At 41.9% G+C, this 23,237-nt stretch overlaps 2 protein-coding genes across 7 annotated transcripts in view; both read right to left on the reverse strand.

The window, feature by feature from the left end:
* The window catches only part of LOC147143121 (mannosyl-oligosaccharide 1,2-alpha-mannosidase IA), a 124,549-nt gene extending 120,536 nt beyond the window's left edge, over positions 1-4,013 (reverse strand). Inside the window, exons 1-3 of one of the 3 annotated variants that reach the window (XM_086037399.1) lie at positions 3,858-4,013; positions 3,242-3,426; positions 1,856-3,133 (exon numbers count right to left, since the gene is read on the reverse strand). In XM_086037399.1, coding sequence (XP_085893525.1) covers positions 1,856-2,434 — 579 coding nt within the window. In that variant the 5' untranslated portion in view covers positions 2,435-3,133; positions 3,242-3,426; positions 3,858-4,013. Of the gene's footprint in view, positions 1-1,855; positions 3,218-3,241; positions 3,430-3,857 lie in introns of those variants that run through there. The other 2 variants (XM_086037400.1, XM_086037401.1) reach the window with 2 other exon arrangements.
* Positions 4,014-9,103: 5,090 nt separating this feature from the next.
* The window catches only part of slc9a1a (solute carrier family 9 member A1a), a 67,716-nt gene continuing 53,582 nt past the window's right edge, over positions 9,104-23,237 (reverse strand). For 3 of the 4 annotated variants that reach the window (XM_086037154.1, XM_086037153.1, XM_086037152.1), the window contains 10 exons: positions 22,932-23,149; positions 21,319-21,521; positions 20,745-20,834; positions 18,879-18,949; positions 18,591-18,767; positions 17,442-17,568; positions 17,197-17,298; positions 16,050-16,131; positions 15,749-15,805; positions 9,104-14,403 (listed from right to left, as the gene is read on the reverse strand). In XM_086037154.1, the coding sequence (XP_085893280.1) occupies positions 14,084-14,403; positions 15,749-15,805; positions 16,050-16,131; positions 17,197-17,298; positions 17,442-17,568; positions 18,591-18,767; positions 18,879-18,949; positions 20,745-20,834; positions 21,319-21,521; positions 22,932-23,149 (1,447 nt within the window). In that variant the 3' untranslated portion in view covers positions 9,104-14,083. The remainder of the gene's footprint in view (positions 14,404-15,748; positions 15,806-16,049; positions 16,132-17,196; positions 17,299-17,441; positions 17,569-18,590; positions 18,768-18,878; positions 18,950-20,744; positions 20,835-21,318; positions 21,522-22,931; positions 23,150-23,237) is intronic. The other variant, XM_086037155.1, reaches the window with a different exon arrangement.

Genomic DNA, 23,237 nt, shown 5'->3' on the forward strand with positions numbered 1-23,237 from the left:
GGGGGCCGGGGGGGAGGCGGTGCGGGCGACCCACTGCCATCCGCCGACACCTCCGCTATCACGCTGCCCTGTCGCCGCTGGCCCGGAGAGGCATGTGTCGCAACGCGGGAGGGTGTCGGGCGGAGAAAGCCGGGTTTTATCCAAGTCACAAGGCTACACGGCGGCCAATAGCTGCCCTCAAACAAGCACCCTCCCTCCGCCCTGTAAATTCCCCCATGAACCCCCCCCCCCCCAAAAAAAAGAAAAAAACAGCCCCTCGCTCGGCCTTCGGATGTAGAGTCATTCAGGGTCAAGTTCTGCCCCTTAGCGTACCATCTACACCAATCTAGTCCATGGGGATAATTATTGCTATCTGCCAGTACTTTTTTCATGGCCCGATGACAGTGGGGAACAGTAGGGGATCCCTCAAGGCACATTACATATCCATGTACCATTGTGGCCTCAAATGGTTACTGGACTGCAGGGTAACCATTTGTACCCTTTCCAGAGCCCATAAAGGTGCAGTAGGGGTCCGTTTCGGCTTGAAGGTCACAAAGCTACACACCAATCTACGGTCAACCAAAGGGAACATTCTCGGTAATTGTTTTTCTATTGCCTGAAGATATATTTTTTTGATATCAGGAACTGGGGTATAATCGGGGTCCTTCAAGGTAAAAATCACACACCTATGCTCCCCGCAGGACTAATTATGAACTCCAAGGTGACCATTTGTAATTTATCCAGGGCCCATAAGGCTACGCCAGGGGTCCAATTCAGTCCCTAGGAGCAAAATGAACACCAATCTGAAAAGTAGGGAAAACTCTTGGTCATTCTTTTTACTAGTGTCCCATGACATACTTCTGTTGCGAGAAATAGGGGTGCCTTTAGGGTCAAGAAAATGATTTGCATCTTGTCTGGGGCCCATAAGGTAAAGTTGTGTTCCCAAACTAGCGAAGTTGAATATCAGGGGTACCTGAGTAGAGGCACAGTAGAGGTCTGTTTCCGTCCTAAAGGGTACAATTGGTACTGTCCTAGAGCACAGGATGAATTATTGGGGGGGGGGGGGGGAAATCCATCCACTCACAACATACAATATATTATACATCCACGACCCACACAGGACTCACTATTGGACTCTTTGGTAACTGTAATTTTCCAGGGCACAAAGAATGCACCCAAAATTAAAGACAAGGACACCACCAACCTACGGTTACCATCCCAGTCATAACTTAATACGTTGTACTATTAAAGTTAAATGATGCGGTTTTTGAAGAGCATCGGGAGAGATAAAAAGAATGAATAAAAGTACCCCCAGTACACCGAGAGGTATAAAATTGTGAATAACAGGGTTACAGGAGTTGTCGGGGGTCTCAAAGCGGAACCTCTGATAGTATCAGCTACCGGTTATCTGGATTTGGTTCTTATGGCAATACAGGGCTGCCGCCCACTGCTCATCAGGTATAAAGGCATTCTGCTGCTATTTTTTTTTTTTTTTTGTTGTCCCACAGTGTCAGCAACTGTGATCATTTGGTGGCAAGAATTCAATGTCGCCTCTAAAAATAAGATCTTAATGGGTCCCCCCCTAAGAAAAAAAAATGGCAATCAGGGATGCTTTATCTTTGGGAGGCTGGTCACATAAGCACAGCCTGATCATTAGTAGACTTATTATCTCGCTTGCAGCTCCAATGCTGGACACGCAACAGGAATCGGTGGCCGATCGCTTAAAGTCTTTTGTGGCCCGCGGATTCCACTGATCACGTCCTCTGCCTCAACGGGGACGTAATTACTAATTCTGTTATCCGTTTTGTTGTTTTGGCAGCTCACAAAAGAGAAACATGTCGGATCGGTTCGAAGACTCAAAACATCCCGCTCTCACCTCTTTGACTTTCTCTCGCCGCTTGTCCGTCACGGGGTCCCCGGGTTTGCCGCCGTCCCTCCCGAGGGGCGGCTTCAGCAGACACCTCCGGAACTTCTTGTAGGCGAACGTGGCACCTGATTCAGGCGACGATGCTTTCTCCGAGCCCAGTGTCAGGTCCTCCCGAGCCTTCCCGCCGGCCAGACGTTCCTCGGTGGCCTCGTAGAATGGGGGTGTCTTTCGAGCGAGACCCTTAAGCCTGGCGAGGCCTCCTCCCCCTGCGCTGGTCCCGCCGCCAACCACGACGACTCCGCTCTCCCCCTTGGGGGAGGTCACCCCTCGCGGGTGCTCCTGGTCTCGGGGCCTCTTGGGGCGCTCGCCCGCATCATTTTCCGCCGCTCCCGAACCTGCCGCCGTCGCTGGCTGGCTCTCACTTTTCGACAGGAAGATGCGCTTCAGCCTCACCGAGTCCGGCAGGAAGAAGAGCGCCCCGAAGCAAAGGGTCACCAGGCCTGACAGAAAGAGCAAAAAGACGAACTTCTGTGACAGGCGAAGACCCATGCCCGACGCAGAAACGCCGGGCAACTTTCGGAACACCATCTGGGACAGCTTCTTCTTCCTCTTCTTCTGTTCAGCAGTCTTTCAGATGTGTGGTTTTTTTCCCCCCCTCCACACAGCTGGTTGGCAGTGCACAAGGCCTGGCTTCCAGGCAACACTTGAGCTTTTTTAGCAATGTGCTGGCAACACAAGCCCGCCGCCCCGGGCTCTCTTTAGTGACGGGCTGCAGTGTCTCTGGTGCATGCTACCGGCGTTCTTTTTCACAAGCTTTTCTCTTTTTTTCCTCTCTAATAAAATACAAGCAGAGGAGACGTAGACAAAGTTGTGTGCAGATGCATGATGCACACGCGCGCACCCACGGCTGTCAATAACAAACCCTCATCGGTGTATAATCCCTCCACGATGACATGAATCCAGCGGTACCATCCGAGCTCGCGGAAAGAAATGGAGGGGGGGGGGGGGGGCGCCGACTTGTCCTCAACAAGCCGCTCTTCGCCCTGCTTCTCCGGCGTCAACACGCCGCGGCGAACCGATGGTTGGGAACGGACGAAATGAATGCTTTGTTTTACGTCATGCGCCAAGTTATCCGACGCGATGAACAAAAACACGAAAAATATCCAAACGCGTCCGCAGGGTCACCGGGTGAAGGGGCGGGGACAAGCCGCTGCTCGAAGCCGTCTCAGCCGCGCCTCGCTCGGCTTTCTCGCGCCGTGTTTTGCCGCCGCCGCCGCGGAGGTCCGCCTGGAGGATGTGGAGCACACACTGTACAAGCTCAGGTAGTGCAGCAGCAGAGGAAGAGAGAGAGAGAGAGGGAGAAGAGAGAGAGACGCGGGGGGAGTTGAAGCCCACCCTTACTCCTCCTTTACTCGGTGATCCAGTGGGATGCTCGGATTCCTTTGATGGATCCACGCAGCAGCTTATCAAACTCGGCCGGGGGAAGAGGAGGAGAAGGGGGAGGGGGAGGTGGTGGTGGTGGTTTTGATTCGGGTTCCGGAGCATGTACAATGCCTTAACCGCTGGAGTGAGCTGCTTTACTACTGGAAGAAATGTACAAATACAACATGTTGATAAACAATGAAAACTGAACTGTGACGAGAATATAGGTTCCATTCAAAAAAAAAAAAAAAAAAAAGCAAAATAGCAAATTTGGTTGGACCAAATGAAAAAAAATGTCGCTGCTAAAATTTAACCCAAATTATATTTGTGATTTAGTTCAAACCTTTTTAATTTGATCCCAATCCAAATGATTAGCTAAAAATTTTTACGATGTCCCCAAATTTTTCTACAGTGACTATTGCTTCCTCCATTCCTTCTTTTTCACTTCTACTTTTGCTTCCTTTGCCTGATTCCCTTTTACCCTGTGACCTACTTTCCCTCTCCTTTTTTCTTCCTCTCTCCCTCATTACTTAGGCTCACAAGCTGGGATTCCAACAATAAGGTAGAACTGTGAGGAAGAGGTGCTAACCTTGTCATGTTCAGTGTTTGCGGAGTTTGGTTTGGGTTAGTTAGCTTGTCATGTTTTTCTTGTTTCCCGTGTGTCCCTCCTTAGGCACCTGTGCTTGTCAACCTGGCCGTGTGTGTCAACCAATTAGCTCTCTCAGCCACGTGTGTCCTGTCCAGGTGTTCCTCGTCGTCTCTTTGTTCTAGCCATGTCCTGTCCCCTGTCAGCCCCTATGCCATTGATACCTTTTAAAAGTTTTTTTGGGTAGAATTTGGAATAATGAGGCAGATGTGCCTGTCCCATTTGCCATCAATTCTATTTAATTTCCTATTTCAATTCCCTTCTGTACTTTTTCCTTTCTTTCTCATTTATCGCATCTGTCCTTCTCTTCTTTTTGGCTTACTTTCAACATGTTCCCTTCATGATATAAAAGGAGTCCATAAAGTACTCATCCATTCTACCAGTAACTATAAATAAGCTCAATAAAACATGCTTGAAAAAAAACATTTTGGCAGAAAAGACTCCAAACAGGTTTGAAGTGGAAATCAGTTTTCTATGAAACTCAGGTAAAAATGCACTTTAGGTGGACCACAGTTGTCCTTTTTCAGCATCCAGCATATCGTCGCTGTCCTGTGAAAAACACTTATCTCCAATTTTGAAAACTTTTTTAAATTTGCACTTTAATGCGATGTCTGTAACGCGGAAACACGATTCAGGTAAAAATAAGAAAAACATTTTTAAAAAATGGAGATAAGTGTTTTTCACATGACAGAGACAATATGACAAATGAGAGTTATGTGTGCACGTACTGTAGGAACTGTCTTTACTTGCTTCCTCGAAACAATTATTCATTATGTCACATTTGTGTAATACCATTAGTCACACAGCCTTCAGCTGGTCACAAGGATGGAAAGCACTCTTAAATGAATGTTAGCGTGCAGCTAAAAACTCTTCACTGAGAAACCCCCCCAGAGGGCACCTGCATCTATTTTTATATTATTATTTATTTACAGATTTGTATGTGTGGTGAAGTCTTTTGAAAGGGCCTGCGGTTGTATTCCCGGGCACGTAGAGTTTTTGCGACTTCTTGGAAATAAGGAGTTTCAGTCAGAGATGTTGGGAGCTGCGGACTGACTGTATGCCAAAGGTTTGTGAACTCTTGAAAGTACATAAACGTAATCCTGGGACCCTTTGGAGGATTGCTGTTTTTTAGGACAACAGGAACTGTGTTGGGGCCCAAAGAAGATACTGGTAAAGGGGGGGGGGGATAGTGCTTTAACAAGGCTCAAGGACTTCTATAGTGCTGAAGAGGAGCCATGTTTGGCTCCTAGCTAGCAACTCTCTTTTGTGCTTATTATTCTGATGTGTTATAGAGTTTGAAAAAAATGTTTTAAGTCCTAAACTTCAAAACAAGTAGACCACTGTATAATAAAACTAAAAGAATGCAAAGCTAACCGGTCAATATTTTAACGTGATGAAGCTTGAGGTGTAAATCACGTTTACATATTTTTGCGGCAATGCCCTAAAGTGCCACAAGACGGCGCCAAAGCTAGGTGACTTTGATGTCGGGGAAATGCGACGTTTAGCCAACGTCGTTAGCTTAAGTCTTCACCGCCTGTGTATGTTTTTGCTAATCTTTGTCATCTGCAAGCCATTAACTTGTTGTCACTATCCAATAATGTAGGGTTTACTGCATATAAACGCACACAGCAAGATTGTAAGTTGTTTTTGTCATCGTCAGGCGCACATGACATGATTATGAGTGGTTTTCACTTCCACTTCCACTTTTGCATGTTTGCATGAGTTAGTTACTGTATGTCTCTTTCACAAAAACAGATTTGACAAATGTTTTAATTTAGACCACTTTTGCAGTCAATTTGTTTTATAATCCTAGGTTTTGGTCATCCCCACCCCCTTCTCCGCATTTATTTAACCTAATCCCAGACACGATGACAGTTCTCAACCCCCCCCCCCAGTGTGTCCTTGATATCAACTCAGTTTTAACGGCAACGTCCACAATACGTAATTCGGATCATTCCAACGCCTCCTCCCAATGTTTATTCCGTGACGTCTGTATGTAGACGGAGTGCTATCGTGCGACAGGCTACTTTATCAGGAGGACAGAGGGGATGCAGTCGAGCAGGAGGCCTCAGATTTACGAGATGCTTGATTTTTTTTATTTTTTTTTCTTCTTCTTTTCCCCCTCCACAACTGACTGTTCTGAAGTAGCTTCTCCATCAACTCACCTGGCAAACACGCACGCATTAAAAAGGGAGGAGGGGAATCAACAATTCGCCCTTTGGGGCCCTGGTTTGTGCCGTACATTAGCATACGGTAGTCAACTGGCGGAGCAGGGAGTGCTGGGTTTTACACGTCAAACCTGAATGCAACACCTTCAAACACAGGGATGGCCCAAATTTTGTGCTTTTGTAAAAGTGACAGATGGGCCAGGTAGTGTATATGTAACACCTGTTAAATTCATTCATTCCCATTAAAAAAAAAATATATATAGTTTATTTTAACAGATTATTAAAAATACGTGAAAAAAATGTTGCATTGTCTTGCAAGTGTAAAAATAAAGTAGCCCTTGTATATTAACCTTTCAATGCTCTTTACCGCGATACAATTGTGAAACTACCAAACAAAAATCACTCTCCATCCATCCATTATCTGAACTGCTTCTCCTCACGAGGGTTGCGGGCATGCTGGAACCAATCCCAGCTTTCTTCGGGCAGTAAGTGTCCAAAAATAATGTGCACAATAATTTAAGTAAAACTAGTGACCCTTTGAAGACGTACGACACTTGATAGAGATGGAAAATGAAAAGTTAGACTGCCACCTAGTGGTTTTTAAAGGAAATGCAAGAAGGTCAGCTTCTTGATAAAATGTACACGCTTCCAAAAATGCACTTTATCTTCCACTGTGGCATAAAATCAAGAGCTCTTTGCACACCAGCTTGCTGATGGGAGCTTATTCTATGCAAAAAAAACCAAACATATTTTTATTTTGTTGTATATCATCACCTTACAATCATGGCTTAATTTTTGACTTTCTAGGCATTGCTTTCCACTTGGTTGGCAACTTGAGTCTTACCTTGCTAACGAAAAAAAAAAAAAAAGTTCACCAGGAAAACATCCGACAAGGCACGTGGTTCACAGCAATTTCTTCCCGTCTGTTCCAAAATTTCATTCAAGCAGTGCTCATGTTTTATTCATCCCCCTTGAAGAAAAAATAGTCAATTTCTGTGTTCTGCTCATTCCAGTAACATCACGATAGTAGAAAACTGCTGGCCTTCACTGTCGTGTTCACCTGCATAATAGTGTATGCTGAACACCACTACATGCCAGAGAGCTCAGGGTGGTCTGCACACAACATGAAAACCAGTATGTGTGTGTGAGTGACATCACGATGGTGCGCACCGATTCAGAAAGTTCTCCCCCAAAATGAATGTGGGCGGTTCAGAATGTTGTTCCCCCAATAAACTGTTGAGAGACACATTGCGTCCCCACTTAACATGAAACCCAGAATGAGTGTGAGAGGAAGGTCCCCACAAGCTGAGACATGGCCCCAAACGACAAGAAAGAGGCTTCAAGCTGTTTAATGCCACTCACATTTCAGGTTTTACCGACAAACTAAACACACACAAAAATATTTGAAACAACTACATAACTTTGCTAGGTTAATGCTAACGCAAAAGGAAACGCCATAAGCAAGGTGACGAATAGCACGAGGCGGTGTTATATCGCTTCATGGATTGGATAGCCGAATAAAAACAGTGCATCAACACATGTAGACAAAAAATCAGATTCTCACAGGCATATATTCTTTATCATCTGCTTAAAACACCTAATATTACTGTAGGTTGTTAAATCACAATAGTTGTTAAACTTAAAATATATTTTTTCTGTCAGCATACTTGTAGTTTTACTCAAGTCTGACTTTTAGGCACTCTATACAAAGTAGTAAGTATAGGTTATCCCTTTTAAAGTGCCCTCACTGTATAACAACGTATTTTGAAAAGTAGAGTGCATTGCGCTAAAGCAGAAAAATATTGCTTTCAGTACTTTAAACAATTCGATTAAAAAGGCATCAATTAGTGGCGTACATTAGAGGATTCCACGGTGCGTGTAAATGTGAGTGGATGCAACAACAAACAGGCCATTAAACAAAATTGCAATTGCAGGCCACACAGGCCGATTAAATACGCCACTTTGCTTTTCGGCCTCCAACGACTTCAAGCAGTGAGCGGTTTTTACTGTGGCTGCACAGCGCCATCTGCAGGCCCGTTTTAGAAAGGAAAGGATTCTTCTATCCTCCAAGGTTTTAAAGACATCTTCGAAGCGAAAGCCAAATAACGAAGAGTCACTTTACTGTCACACGGCGTTGACAGAAGAGTGATGTAGCCTTTTAAAGGCAGGCCTATGATTTTCAGAAGCAAAGAAAAGATTGCAGTGGTGACGATGTAGGATGTCCAGCCACTGATGACTTTTTTTTTTTTTACGGCTAAAAATGAATGGGAAAAAAAATCCAGTTATTGAACGCCTCGATATGCCACCCAGAGGGTCGGCTGGATAGAAAGTAATACAACATATTTGCATGATCCAGATTGTGAGGCGTAATAATCATCTCCATTGCAAACAATATTACTTATGTGGAAAGTCTGCCAAGCCGGTTTAGAAATACAATACAAATCATTGTGAGTTTGAATTAGACACTAAGGGAAGCCTTTTCCTCACTAAGCTCTTTTGGCAGCACTGACAAAACATTTGAACGAGGCATAACAATTCCAGTTATTGCACACCACAAATGCAATTGGAAAATGTGTCCAATGTGGAAAAATAGCATCATCAAAATGTTTGCTTTTGTGAGGCATATTTTTTTTTTTTTTTTTTTTTAACTTTAGCAATGACATTGAACAGACAATGTTACTTTTATAGGTTCAGACTCAACACAAAAGAACTATACAAAGACAAAAGTCTAATACAACATTTAATTAAAAAAAATATTAATGAATGAGTCTTTTTTTTTTTTTTTTTTTACCAGCTGCATTATAGATTTTAATCATTAGGAAAATACACTTGTAATGGTTTGGTCATAATATTAAACTTTTTTTTTAATGTATGACAAAGTCGTAGTGTTACAAAAATAAAGTCGGAATATTATGAGGAAAACGTTGCGTCATTATGTTAAAATCGAAATGTTGGGAGGGTGAACGGTTGGACATTCAAAGGATCCAAACATCATAAAATGAGGACACGGTGACACCAGGGTTAGAAAGTAAACCTTTATTTTGGTATAATGTATAGTTTGTTAGGTCGTTAAGTTTGATTGATGGGGATCATTATTATAGGAATGGAATGCTGAAAGCTTTATGATGAATCATCAAGAGAGTACAAGAGTACACACTTTTTTTTTTTGCACATTACAATCATACATTTTTAATACATACAATATACCGTATCTTTGTATATGTACATTTTCCCATTAACGTATATCAAAAATAATAACTTTCACACAGGAAATGCTGACAAAGCAACATTTAAAGACCATGATTAGTAGTGATGTACAGTATATCATAAAAGACTCTAGCGTAGCTGTCCTAGTTGGGGGGGGGGGAAAGGTTCCCGCTAAAGCCATCTGTTTTTAAGACCTGTCATGAAGTGACGATATGAAAGCGACTTATTGCTCCGACTGACGTCGTTTTGGAGATAAAGGTTCTTTCTGTGCCGTTAAAGTGCTCGTGGTGGCGTCGTTAAAATAGCACGAAAGAGAGAGAGAGAGAGAGAGAGAGAGAGAGAGAGAGAGAGAGAGAGAGAGAGAGAGAGAGAGAGAGAGAGAGAGAGAGAGAGAGAGAGAGAGAACGCATCGCAGCGAGGTAACTTGAGGGTGAGAAAAGCAAAAAATTTCGTCTTTGGGTGGGTGAAGTCAGACTGCATATAAGTGGCTACGATACGCTTATATAAATATATTTGTCTCATTTCCATCTACTTAAATACATTTGTCTTTGTCTGGTCCAAATGGTCTCGTAAAAGTAGATTTTTTTCCCCCCCTGCTGTTGGTTTCTTTTCACATGGTCAACATTTCAGGAGACTTAAAATCCTAACTTTATTTTTTGCAGAGTATAAAGTTAGACATTTTTTTTTTTTTGCAATATTGCAGGACTTTTTTTTAGTCATATATAATGCACTGACAAAGATTCCATGAATAAAGTCCTTTGTTGTGGAAAACTGTTAAACGGATAAAGTGATGTTATGAGATAAGCTAAAACAGTATGAAAATAAACAAAACACATCTACTGGAATGCCGTAATATGAGAAATTACGTCCAATTTTGGGGGGCTTTGGCTTTCACACGTACAGAACGAAACCAAACCCAAGAGGGTAATCGAACTAGATTTGGATTAAAACCACTTCAGCGTGTTAGTGTGAAAGCAATTCAATTAAATAATATTGTGTATTAGGCCTACGCAATATATGGAAAAAAATATCAATATCGCGATAATGGCCTATGCAATATGCATATCGTAAACACATGCAATAATTTTCTTTTGGAATGATATGCTTTTATCTAAATTTGATCGGTCGGGTGTAAACTAAAATGCGCATCACTACCCAATAGTTGGGACATTATCTAGGGGAATTACAATGAATTAGCTAAGCACACATTGGGCTTGCTTATTTTGCCGCCTAAAAAAAAAAAAAAGGACTTCTTTCATTAGATTCTAAAAATGACATTCCTTTAGGTGCATGTTGAATATCGCAGTAATATCGATATCCCTATAGCCAACATCCATATCGCATGTTTTTCCAATATCGTGCAGCCCTATTGTGTTTCCATCAAGATTAAAGTACGTGACGGGGATCCAGTTGAATTTGCAACTCAAAATATCCACTAAATAATCTGAAGATCTTTAATGAAATTCCCAGACTGAACTCGCAATAGATTGCATTCCGAATGGATCCAAGGGGGGGGGGGGGGGTCAAACACAAGAAATTCAGCCTCTGCAGCAATGTAAACATGAGACGCAAAGCACATTATTTACATAATCACAGCGCACACATACATATTTAAAGTCAAATGTACTTTAGCGACTCATACGTCCATGTAAAGCCATGAAAGACACTCAAAAGGCAAATAATCCAAAAGCACAGTGTTTTGAAACACACAAGAGCAAATGCTGTGGTGAAATGCTGGTGAGGTACTGAATGAAGTCAACATTCCATCAAGTTGAAAAAGGCCATGATAAAACCATAACATTGACGATAAAAAAAAAGAATCAAATATCTTTCTGCGTACATGCTCTATGGCTTCCGAAGCCCAACATTTACATGGCAGCAGAATGTTGGTCTGGAACCGTACATTTTTTTGCGTCCAAAATATCGTGAAATAAAGACTCTTTGGGAAAAATATCAAGTGAATAAAACGTACAAGGACTTAAACGTCCACACCAGGGGGCGCGATACCTTTTAAGCGGCACGTGTTTGACGCAACAGTATGTAGATGCAGGTTGTTCCGCAATCGCTGACATGATGCGAAAATGTGAGCATTTGCAAAGTAAATGAGAATTTAGGGCCACACTGAATTTATATTCAAAGCCACAAGACAAAAGTCATAATATTTAATGAAGTGGTAATATTTGAAAAAGTCGTACTGCCCAGAGATAAAAATGTCGGAATGTTCAGATATTAAATTTGGAGGATTAAAAAATTCGTAATTATCCACTTCGACCATTATAAATCATGCCTAATTGTTTGGATTTTTTTTTTTTTACTTTTGTAGAATAATGTGTGCATAGCAAAGAAAAAGCGGTAATAAAAATGCATTTCTTTTTTTTCTGAAGAAGTCGCAATGTACAATATTATGCAGTTTTTGTCTGGAAAAACACAAAAAATTTTTAATGTTTTTTTAAATTTTTGGGTTGAGAAAAAGTTACAATGTTCTGAAAATATTTCAGCACGAAAAATATTACAATGTTATAGAAATGGCGCAATTTTACGTGAATAAAGTTGCTGGTTTTGTCGAGGAAAAAAAAACACCCATGTTATGAGATTAAAGTCGTAAAATGTATTAAGTCATTGCTACGCAAATAACGTTTCCCGTAGTGTCCCCCCCCCCACTTCAGTGCAGCCCTAAATACTCGTTTGTCGAACAACCACGTGCAGCAGTGTAACTTTCTACGTAAAGAAAACTTGCAATCATCAATGCCACCGTCCGATATTAGTTCACCTCAACCTTTTGCATCTGAATGTCATCTTAAAGGGTTCATAAATAGAATTAATTTACTTTTTTTTTTTTTTCAACACTTTATGCTGCATAGAACTGTATTAATTATTTAGCCGTGCAATGCAGACAATCTTGGAAGCATGGACTCCCGCCCAAATCATCCCGTTGCACAGTGAGGAAGGGCGAGCAAAGGAAATGTGTGTGCACATTTTTAAGACAGCAAGCGTTGATTTTTTTATGTTTGCTGGAGTGACTTTTAAAGGGAGCTACTTAACATGTGGGGGGAAAAAAAGCACGATGGGTGACATCAGAACATTCGTCGTCTTGCCCCTCCTTAATTAAGAAAGGGAGGAGTTTGACAACACAACAGCTTGATAGAATCATGGTGTAAAAAAATAAGTGTCCACCTTTAAACTACATCCCGCCAAGGATGGTAATTATTTGAAGGAGTTTTAAGGCCACGCTGAAAAGACAAAAAATATACTATGAAAAAAGTTTTTCACAGAACTGGCATTATTTATTTCATGGGAATAATAAAGTCTGATGCTTCCGAGGCAAAAGGTCCAATTTAATGAGAAAAAAAAAATCCTTACTTGAAAGTCATTTTTTATTGAGATTATGTTATAAAACGTCGAAAACCTGAAAAGTTACGAATTTGACATTCACAAATGAGCATTTAAGTTTTTAATCAAACCTCAGCTTTCTCTCAAAATCTCGTCTCTTCACTCTATTTGCGCTGAGGCCAAAGCAATCAAATTACTTTGGCGCCATCTGGTGGAATCCTATTGTTAAATTCAATTCATTGGTAGTCTGCTTTCAAGATGTCCTGTTTTGTTGGCATGCCACTTGTTAACTAATTCTTTATGTAGCATGGGTTCATGATAGTGTATATGATGCCCGGCGTTGATGCTTTATGATCTCGTTTTAAGTGCTTTACTGCCATCTAGTGACAAATCAATTTATAGCGGAACCTCGCGTTAGGAACATTACTTTTTTTAAATGTACAATTTGAGAATTTTGAGCACAAAATTTGGAGAGAAAAATTACCTCTATTTACATATTATTTTAGATCCACGAACAGTTTTGGCATAGACAAGCCATCACTGAAAAACCTGCATAAAACCTTGTGATCTGAAAACTAATGATATACCTCCCCATCTTAAGGCGGAAGCTGTTGCATATTTAAGTGGAAGTTCCGCCTCCGCATGAGTGATCATCCCATCACAAACTAATAGCCGTGGCGTTCGTGTGATGTTCTTATTAATTTTTTTCTCATAGTACTTACCGTATTGGCCCGAATATAAAACGGCCCTGATTATAAGACGACCCCCTCTTTTTCAAGACTCAGGTTTGAAAAAAGTTTTTTGGAACACCAAATTAATTTCTATACAGAACATAATTACAGTACATCTGAACCAAATGATTATAATAATATATTTGAGAGGAAAAGCATGTTATTTTGCCTCTTTCAAATCTTAATCCAACCCTAACCCTTAATCTGAATATTTAAATATGTAAACTAAAGTGCAATCACATTCGTAAATTTAACTTCGGGCCAATACGGTATATCTTTTTAGTATGCCTGTAATACTCCTTCGTACCAACTTTGGGCAATCCCTGAAATGAAAAGGCAGTGCTGATAAAAAAAAATAAAAAAAAATTTAATAAATGCACTGCGTGACATAAAACGAGGCAAAAAATATGGAGTAAGAGCTCCTGCACTCTGTGTGATTTCAAGTGACAGAATGAGTGCGACTGGCTTCGTTTTAGGAGCAACTGATTCGCCGCCGCGCTGGAGAATCCCGCCCATCTCAGAGATTATACACAAAACGTAAATTGTACAAACAGTCCCTTTGGTAATGCATAGTTCATTCCTGAATGTCTCGTAACCGTGATTGCGTCTCTAAAAAGTAACGAGCGATGACGACAAAAGGACTAATGGCTCTTTTTTCTTTTTTTTCCTGCTCGCAGTTTTTGGCTAATCGTCTTGAGCATAGAAGCACGCACCTTCCTCCGTTGACATCTTTTTAAGGCAGGAAGGGTTCGTCCTCATCTTCGTCCTCCGCGTGGGGCCCGGGGTCACTCAGGCACCTCAACAGCTTCTCTCTGGTGCTTGCGTCCATTTTGCCCACGTCGTGGTGCTCGTTGGGCCTGGCAGGCGGTTTCATCACCAGGCCGCCGTCGTCGACGCCCTCGTCGCCGTCCTCCGCCGCCGCCGCCGCCGCCTGCTCAGAGCGCTGGAACTCGTCCAGGATGTTGATGGAGTCGGGCGACTGCGGGGAGGCCAAGTCCACGTGGATGGTGGGAACACTGTCCACCGCTGGCTTCATGCTGTAGGCTTGAGGGTCTGCGGGGGTGGCAGGGGTGTTAAAACGGCAAATAAACATTCGCAGATGGGGGCGTCGTTTCAGACAGCATGTCCAGACAAACAGGAGTTTTTTTGTTTTGTTTTGTTTTTTTTAAATGGCATCTTTCAGCGCTTTTTAGTATTTTGGAGATCCACACAGAAAGCGGTTTTATCTTTTTTACTAAATTACGTCGGTTTCGGCTTATGTGAATTGTTTCACATTTTAGAGTGTATTATTGTTGAAAAAAAAAAATGCATCTACAATTTTTTTTAATCTGAAAAACTTTTTTTTTGTAGTCTGTCACATTTTTTTTTTTAAGTTTTATTCATAGCAGATATTTTTTCAATTGGTTTTAAGTCATGCTAGTATTTTTTCTCTCACGTTTCATATCCAAGTCAGATTTTTAATAATAATAAAAAAAAAAGTATGCATCAACCAATTTTTGGGGCTTTCATCTGATTTTTTTGTGAGTGTGATTATAACATTTGGATTTCTTTTGTTGGTTTGCTTTTTCCCACAAATGTCTTAATCCAAATCCACTCAAAGCATTAATTGACACATTGTTGTGCTTTTATCTGGAAAAACTTTTTTTTTTTTATTCCAGCATGACATCCAATAAAAAGCATTTACCCCCGAAGTTGTTTGCTTCCATCCAAGCAAACATCAATTCTTTTTTTCTTGTTTGTGATTTAGTGTATTCAAATTCAGTTTCATTTTACTTCTCTTGCTGCTTTTGTGCATATTCTTTCTGTACATTTTATTCCCAATATTAAAAAAAAAAAACCATAAACAGAGGTTACTTGTTATTCTATTTTTTCTTCTTACGATGCATTTTAAAAATTTGCAAAAGGTTGAATATTTTACTGTGTAAGTAACCGTATTCAGGATTAATTTCATTTCAACGCTGCTGTTAGATCGCCTTTTTTGCTTTTTGCTGCTGAGTGGTTAAAAAGGCTTTACGGGGCCTGTTGCTCTGGCAAGCATTTCATTTCATCCCATGACATTTGTGTGGCTGAGGCTTTATTTTTTCTTTTCTTTTTTGAAATACTCCTGTGCGTGGGGACATAGTCATTCCATCATTCCATTTGCGTGCGCACACAGGATGAACACACTATCTGCTTAGGACAAACATCGGGTCAACAAAACCATTAAAAAAAAAAAAAAAAAAAAAAAGGTAGAACAATGCACAATGCAGGGATTGTAAATTGGGTTAATTTCATACTATGAACTGAACTAAGGTGGTAGGTAACTAGCAGCTAGTGTGAGGCATGCATGTTAGCGCTCTGGTGATGGTGACTAGTTGGGTCAAGAGGGGTTATCATCTTCACTCCTCTGGCCACATACCTGGACCGACAGTGTCCGCTTTCTGCTGCTGAGTGGGTATGAAATCAGTTTCTCTGCCTAAAAACGAAACCACACTGGTTTACATGGCGGCCGCCACATGCAAACATATTTCCATCAGCGGTGGGAAATATCTTGAGTGGAATATAACGTTGTAGTGGCAGGGATTATTATTAATATTGCCGTGTGAACATAACGCAAACAAAAGGTGTGTGCGTGATTGCTCCCTGCGTGCGTGCAGCAGCGCGGTGAAGCAAGAGTGTTTGTGCTCGGCGTTGCGAGCGGCACAGATGGATGTGTTTACCTGAGGCCAGTCTGGCTCTGCGCATGGTCGGCGAGTCGGGGGGAGCGGCGGGCACCGTCAGGTAGTTATTCATGTCTTGGATCTGGGAAAGGACATTCGGTGCTAATATCAGTGCTTTCTGTAACAACGTAAATGCTACTTTAAAAATCGATTTAAATAGCTAGGAGGTAGCAGTCAAAAACTTAAGTCCTTTTTCACCTGCCTTGAAAAGCCAGCATTTTTACTGTATGTAGTGAACCCTCATATATTCTTAGTTTGGCATTCTTGAATGTGCAGATTCACTTTTTTGGGGGGGTGGAATTTACATCACGTTATTGTCTGAAAATCTCATTTATTCACTGTGTATATGCAATAAAATTATTAGTTTGGCACCATGGGTGGGATCTTGGCATTGTTGTTGTTAGGCTTAACTCATTGATAGTGTTTGCCATTTGCGGTTGAGAAGTCCTGTTTTGTTGGTGGTCCTTGAATGCACCTCACGCAGTCAAACATTTTGTTCGTGTTGACTTCTCTCATGATGCAGCCAGTGTAGTCTTCTTTTGTCATTATAATTTGTCTGTACCCCCCCCCCAACATGTATTATGTGTAAATGCCAAAAGGTGAGTTTAATGATGTAATACCATAAGTAACAACATTCATATTTATTTTCCCATGAGCAGGTTATTTAGGCCAAGTATGCCAACTAGCACGACTGATGAGCCTCATGTGACGGTGGTTTGTCTGTGCTGACCAATTTAACAAATGAATACAGCCATTTATGTAACATGGGTACATCACTGTGTACATGCTAGATACATGGTGTTGATGCTTTACTTTGGCCCCCATGTTGTGGCATCCATACGCAATTACAAACCCCTTGGGGATGACAACTGTTGACGAATTTTCAATATTGGGTGGCAGGACATTCGCTGTTCCCTTTCTGAGCATGGACTGAATGCTTTCATTAAGTAATATACTCCTCATTTCATTACTTTTTGAAGCTCCGTTTTTGTAGTGTGTTACAGAAAAAGTATAAATAATCGGCGATTACAACTTCCACTTTACTAGGAATATTTTCAACAAGAATTTTTATCACAAAGATATGTGATGGGGTTTAAGTCATAATTCTGTTAAGTCCATATGTACCAATAAAGTAACCTGAAGGTACCTTCTTATCCAGAGCCATCATCTTCTGCTTCTTGAGGATAAATTCACCAAAGTTTTCCTCGTACGGATCAGCCAACAGGGTGTGCCGGTTGTAGGAGCGCAGCTGAGAACACCAAAGGGAGGAAGAGAAAAGTTCTGATTAGTCTTAAAAATGCTGCTTCTACCTGCGCTTGATCATTAAATGCCGGCAGGAAGAAGACATTCACTCTTTTAGGGCTGATAACGAGCTAGCAAGAGTGTCGTTACCCTCTGCCTCGTCTTCTGAAGGTTGCTCCGGAGAATCTTGCGGATTTCCTCCTCCCGACTTTTAGATAGCTGAGGCAAAGCGCGATCCTCGGGCTTGGCGGGTGGCGGCTTCTTGGGCTGGATGTTTCTGGGACGTACAGTAAGTAGGGCACACACGGAGTCACACAACCGTCGCACTTAATTTTCACTTTTGGCTGCATAGAATCTTGTGTTATCGACTGCGAAAGACGAGCGTAATGGCTTCCATTCAACTTTTATGTTCATTCGGTGAGAAATGACTCAACTGCTCATAAAGAGCAGCTGGGGAGCAATGTGCTACTTTATTACACCGGTGGAATTTGCAGCCACGCAGGAGTAACACTTTGTGGACCATGAGAAAAAATAAACAACTTTGTTTCATTGATTAAAAGTCTTTCATTTTGGATCATCTTTGGATTACGTTAGTCTGGTTCTCTTTGCTACACATGTCTATGCAAACGTTGAAGCCACTTTAGATTGTTGAGGCAAAAAAAAAAAACTGTAATTTAACATGGTCAATTTATCAAGGACACTTGAATTGGGAGGGGGCACGTTTAGGCGAATCAAAGTACAATCCTGGAATTCAGCCAAAGCTGCTTCAAACCAAAATGGACGGCATCTTATTAAATTGGGTGTCCTTGGGACTTTTTTTGTGTGTCCTGTTACGACAGACTTAGCATCCACCCAAATTTGTGATGATTGATGAAACTGGTTTCAGACGCAAATTTTTTCACAGTTTGCGAGAATCTGCAAATTTCTCAATGAGCGCCCGCATCCGATGGCGAAGGCGCTAAAGCTTCCCAATTGAACATTATCCAGCTATCTAGAACAGTGATTCCTAACATTTATTGAGCCAAGACGCATTTTATATTAAAAAAAAAAAAATACAGCACACTACCAGACAAAAATGTCACTCAATTACACACGCAAAAGCACTGCTTTTGTAGAAATGAAGCTCCTCAGGCAACTTCAACATAGTTCCTTTCCATTAAAGATGCCACAAAGATGGCACTAAAACAACAAATTTGAGATACTCGACCATCCAATTCTGTGCGGATCGATGTCCCCCCCCACCCCCCCCCCCAACTTTCCAGTGTGCGTCTAATCTATGGACAATTGCTTTGTACTCACTGCATGGAGACAGTGGAGGGTATGGCAGAGGGAAGCTTGACGCCGCCTCCGCTCTCCACCAGCTCGATGGCGTGCTTCATCTCCAGCTTGTGGTAGAAGGCGATGAGCTGCGGCTCCTTGGAGCGCTCGCCGGCGATCAGGCACTTCTTCACATACTTCTTGTTAAAACGGTTCAGCCTGAAAGGAGAGGGAAAGGGAAGCCATGACTTGTCAATGCACCGTAGACACGGGACCCGCCGTTTGTGAGGGGATGGGTTACAATGCATACAAAGTGAATTAAAAGCATACTTGTCCTTCCAGTGATGATGTCCATAATGTCCGCAGATGTCTTCAATGCCAGTCAGGAGGTGGTCAAGGAACTGTATGTGAAAAGAACAAGACAAACGTGACTATGAGAACAAATCTTCCATTGTTGTTCAAATTTGCACTATTCCACACTTCGGTGGAAAGATGTTTCGTTTTGCTTCAAAAACCGTGACTCGCGTAGTCGTGCGGAACGTTCTCGTCAAGTCATTTTCCATTAATTAGGCTCAGCAGGGAACCAACAATCAAACTTTGCCGATTGACATCGGCAATCTAAAGAGAGGAGAAACGACCCCGAAAAAATGAAAACTCAAAAGCTTCTGTAACTAACATCTATGCTTCTTAATTTGGAGCACAGTGTACAAACTGTCATTATACATTATGGCAACTGGATCCTGAGAGTAAATACCCAAGTGGCATTGCCTGCAACAGTTGACCAATTCGCACAAGGTCACATGCACATTTGTTGCCCAGCTTGCAGTTCACATGGCTCCAACTGTTGCTTTGGCTCCAGGATGTCTAAACGGAAATTGCCGTCACTTGAAGAGCAACGCTGATTATGTCTCCAAGTGTCAGCCCTTCGTGAAGAAAATTGGAACTCTTATTATTGTGATGCTGTCTATTATTTGTGCCAAGATGGAATTTGCAGTTTGCAAACAACGAAGAGGACATTACTGACACACTGCATTCCACCACTGTAGCTCTCTTTTATAAGCGAAAGAAAAGCGGTTGTTTTTAGTTAAGCGAAAGCACTGGTGACTCATCGTAAATGGATGCGTGTTATGTGTGTGTGACCGCGCATGAGTGACTCGTGCTAGGAAATTGCACAATTTGTTGGTGTCATGCAGATTTGTTTATGAGGCAAAAACAGTGAAGAAAAGTGTATGTGTGTTCAGGCAATATTAGACAAGACGTAACTTTGTATTATTGTTCAACAACAACAACAACAACAAAAAACTGCAAGGAATCTTCTTCCTGAAATATTAAGCGGTCATAAGAACATGAAGTACCACCAAATTACCTGTAGGTGGTAGCAGTGATCTAAACTTGCTGACAAACCGGGTACCATTTATATATTTCTTTCTTTTTTTCTTTCTATCAAAGGACAGTTCTAATTAAATTTTTCATCCATCCATTTTAATTGGGGCCTATCCCAGCTTTCTTTAAGTGCAGTCTCAGGGCATATACACAGAAATACTCACACTGACAGTCAAATCAATGCACAGCTTCAAATCTTCAATGAAGCTATAAACGTGCATGTTTTCAGAATATGGAAGAAGGCTGGAATAATTGAAAGAAGCAAATATATGCAGCAGATGTATGGATGCATTTCCTGCTTGTGATGCAGATGGGCTAAACACTCGTTTACCATGCTGTCAAATTTTTGACAGAATGAAACATTTTGTGTGGGATGTTCGTGCCTTTCAAAGCATTAGTAATACAACAAAATAAACGCCTGTCCGAAATGTATGTACATTTTTTTTAAATGATAAAATACATATATATTTTTGCATCAGCAATATTAATTTTACCAGGGAGGTCGTATTTTGGGTGAGCCAAAGACAAATTTCCACCCGCTTGGTGGACAAAGGTTTATTCTATTCTATTTGTTCTTACAACCTGTGTTTCAAACACAATGATGCTTCTTATTGTTTTAAAATGAGTTTATCTATTAGCACTTATGAAAAAAAATAAAAAATGCACGATTTTAGATGCACCTGCCATGACGCTTACCTTAGTTCATCCTGACAAGGAATGCAATCTCACTTTCTGTGTTCACTGACCCTTTAGCCTGGCAGGCGCGTACCAACCGTTCATGTTAATACAGAGAAGCAATTACTGTAGATGAACCTGAGTGTGGATCTCCTCATTGATGGAGCGCTTAGCCTCTTGTTTCTTCTTCACGGCCAGCAGGTCCACCAGAGGCTTGATGGTCATGCCCTGAGACGAGAACAAGAAAGAACGTTACCTTTTCTTTTCAATCACTGATCCATACAAGCAACAAACGAAATCTGCAGCAAACAGAATTGTTAGGCCAGCGCAATCATTTTGTCCATCAAACTGATGGATGGACCCGTTTAGAGGCCGTTCGCATGCTGCTTGCCGTCACCTCTCTGAGCTGATTAAACTGGCTGTCAGGTTAAGTAGAAGAGCCTGGAGTGGATAATAACTCCCATTAACAGTGCCTCCTGCAAAGGAAGTTGCACTCACACGGCGAGGATATTAAATGTCTGTATTGTTTTCCGCAATAACAAGTGAGGGGTGTAAGAAAGTCAGCAGATGCTAAAACGAATCAGTTTAAAGTGGCAGGGAAGTCAGCCTTGCTTGTTTGTTTGGATTTGTATTTGAGATTCTGTCATTTTATGCCAAATCCTACTCTCTCGCCATAGTTTAACTTTGATTAATCGCGCATTTTCACGTCTACCTGCACGAAGACGGTGAAGAAGATGACGATGATGATGGCGGTGAGGAACATGTTCCTCAGAGGGAAGTGCTCCTTGTCCAGCAGGAAGCCCAAGGAGAAGGCGATGGCGCCGCGCAGGCCGCCATAGGCCACGATGAACTGGTCCTTGGTGGTCAGTTTGACGATGCGGAACTTGTTGATGATGTACGTTAGTCCCACCACGCCTGCCAGGGGCACGAGACAAACATGAGAATGATAATACGAGCGTTTTTTGTTGTTGTTGTTGTTGTTGTTGTTGTTGTAGTCATGGATCCTCGTTCCAATAGCATGGCAAATAAAAATTGACTCAACGTATATTTCAATCAAGAAGAGACTAAGTAGTAACTAGTAAGCAGTAATGCGTCACCCACGGCTAAGACAGCTTAGCTAACGTGGGCATTAGTGGGGGTTTTGTAATTTCTCGGTGTATTTTCAAATGTTGCAATGACGAATGTGCTCGACTAAAATTTCCTTCAAGAAAAACAGGTGTTGAGTATAAAACTCCAGCGACCAGGGCTCGCTAAGCTAACGTTAGCATATGTGTTTATATTTGTACTCCTAACCGTGTTCCTGAAATTTTATGACACAATGGTGAAAAATCTACTAAACCAAAGGAGCAAGTAGCAAAGTGGAAAGTGTGGAGTATTGTTGTGCAATACCCAGAGCTCCGGTTGACCAAGTAGCGCCTTGTAATGTGCCTGTTTTTGCCAATACAACCAGGAGAGAATGTATAGCTCCAGACCAGTAGGTGGCGGTGATGGGCATTAAAAAGCATGTGCCCACTTTGATTTTTGTGGTGGGAAAAATCAAACCTTACACTTCACATTATTTGATTTGGTATGCTTGTGCTTGGTGGAGCTAAAATAAAATTTAAAAAATCAAAAATCAAATGAAGGGCACTCCCAATTGATAAGCAATACAAAACCACAATAATGTTTTGAATGCGCTTTCCCAAAAAAATGAAAGTCAAAGCTGCTATTTTACCACCCCGTCAAACTAATGAGTAAGCAAAATGACTGAGTCACTCTGTTGTCAGTCAGGAAACATACGACGGCGTGAGGCAACACGTCTCATCACGCTTCCACTTTCCGCCTCCTGAATCCTCTGCCAAAAGGAAGCACGGCAGCCCGAGTCGCTGAGGAAATACTCAGCAATGCTTCCAGTCACACCCGCAGAGTCGAGTAATGAAGCATTTTAGCACCTCATTAACATATAGGCTCACACACGTTTATCTTCCTTGCGCATGTATACAAACAGCAGAAATGGAAGGCTCCCTTGGTGTAGTTCCACAAGGACTTTAAAGGAGACATTTTCACAATTTAAAATAGCTCATCTGTGTCTTAATACATTTAACATGTTTTTTTTGTCAAAACACCCAAAAGAAAAAGAATTACAGGACACCCCGTTTCTTGTTTTATTGAAATTAGCCCATTCGAAGTGGTTTAGGTGAGTGACTGTATCTCTGCCCCATTTATTGCTGCACCGATGGCGAGTCTGGATTTCATCATTATGACAAGCAGGGGTGGACCTCTGACTGCAATGACTGCAAACACTCCATAATATGTCCACATTCAAACAATGAAATGCCAACCTACCTATGACCCGCGCCACCAGGCACAGGACAACGGTGACGGTGACAAAGGTCCAGTTCCAGTTGTGCTGGCCGTCCACAGTGGCCACGCCAAGGAAGATAAAGATCAGCGTCTCGCTCACGCTGCTCCACATCTTCAGGAAGTACTTGATGGTAGTGTGAGACTTGTGCGAGATGTTGGCCTCCACGTATGGCCGCATGACCGCCCCGCACGCTATCAACCTGGAGGGCAGGAGAGCATCATTCAATTTATGAACAATGGATAATACGGCCAAATTTCCCACTGCGCAATACTGAAGACGAACGGAGA

The sequence above is a fragment of the Filicampus tigris genome, chromosome 8 (genome assembly GCF_054856515.1).
Source record: "Filicampus tigris isolate MCC_2025a chromosome 8, RoL_Ftig_1.0, whole genome shotgun sequence".
NCBI lineage: Eukaryota > Metazoa > Chordata > Actinopteri > Syngnathiformes > Syngnathidae > Filicampus > Filicampus tigris.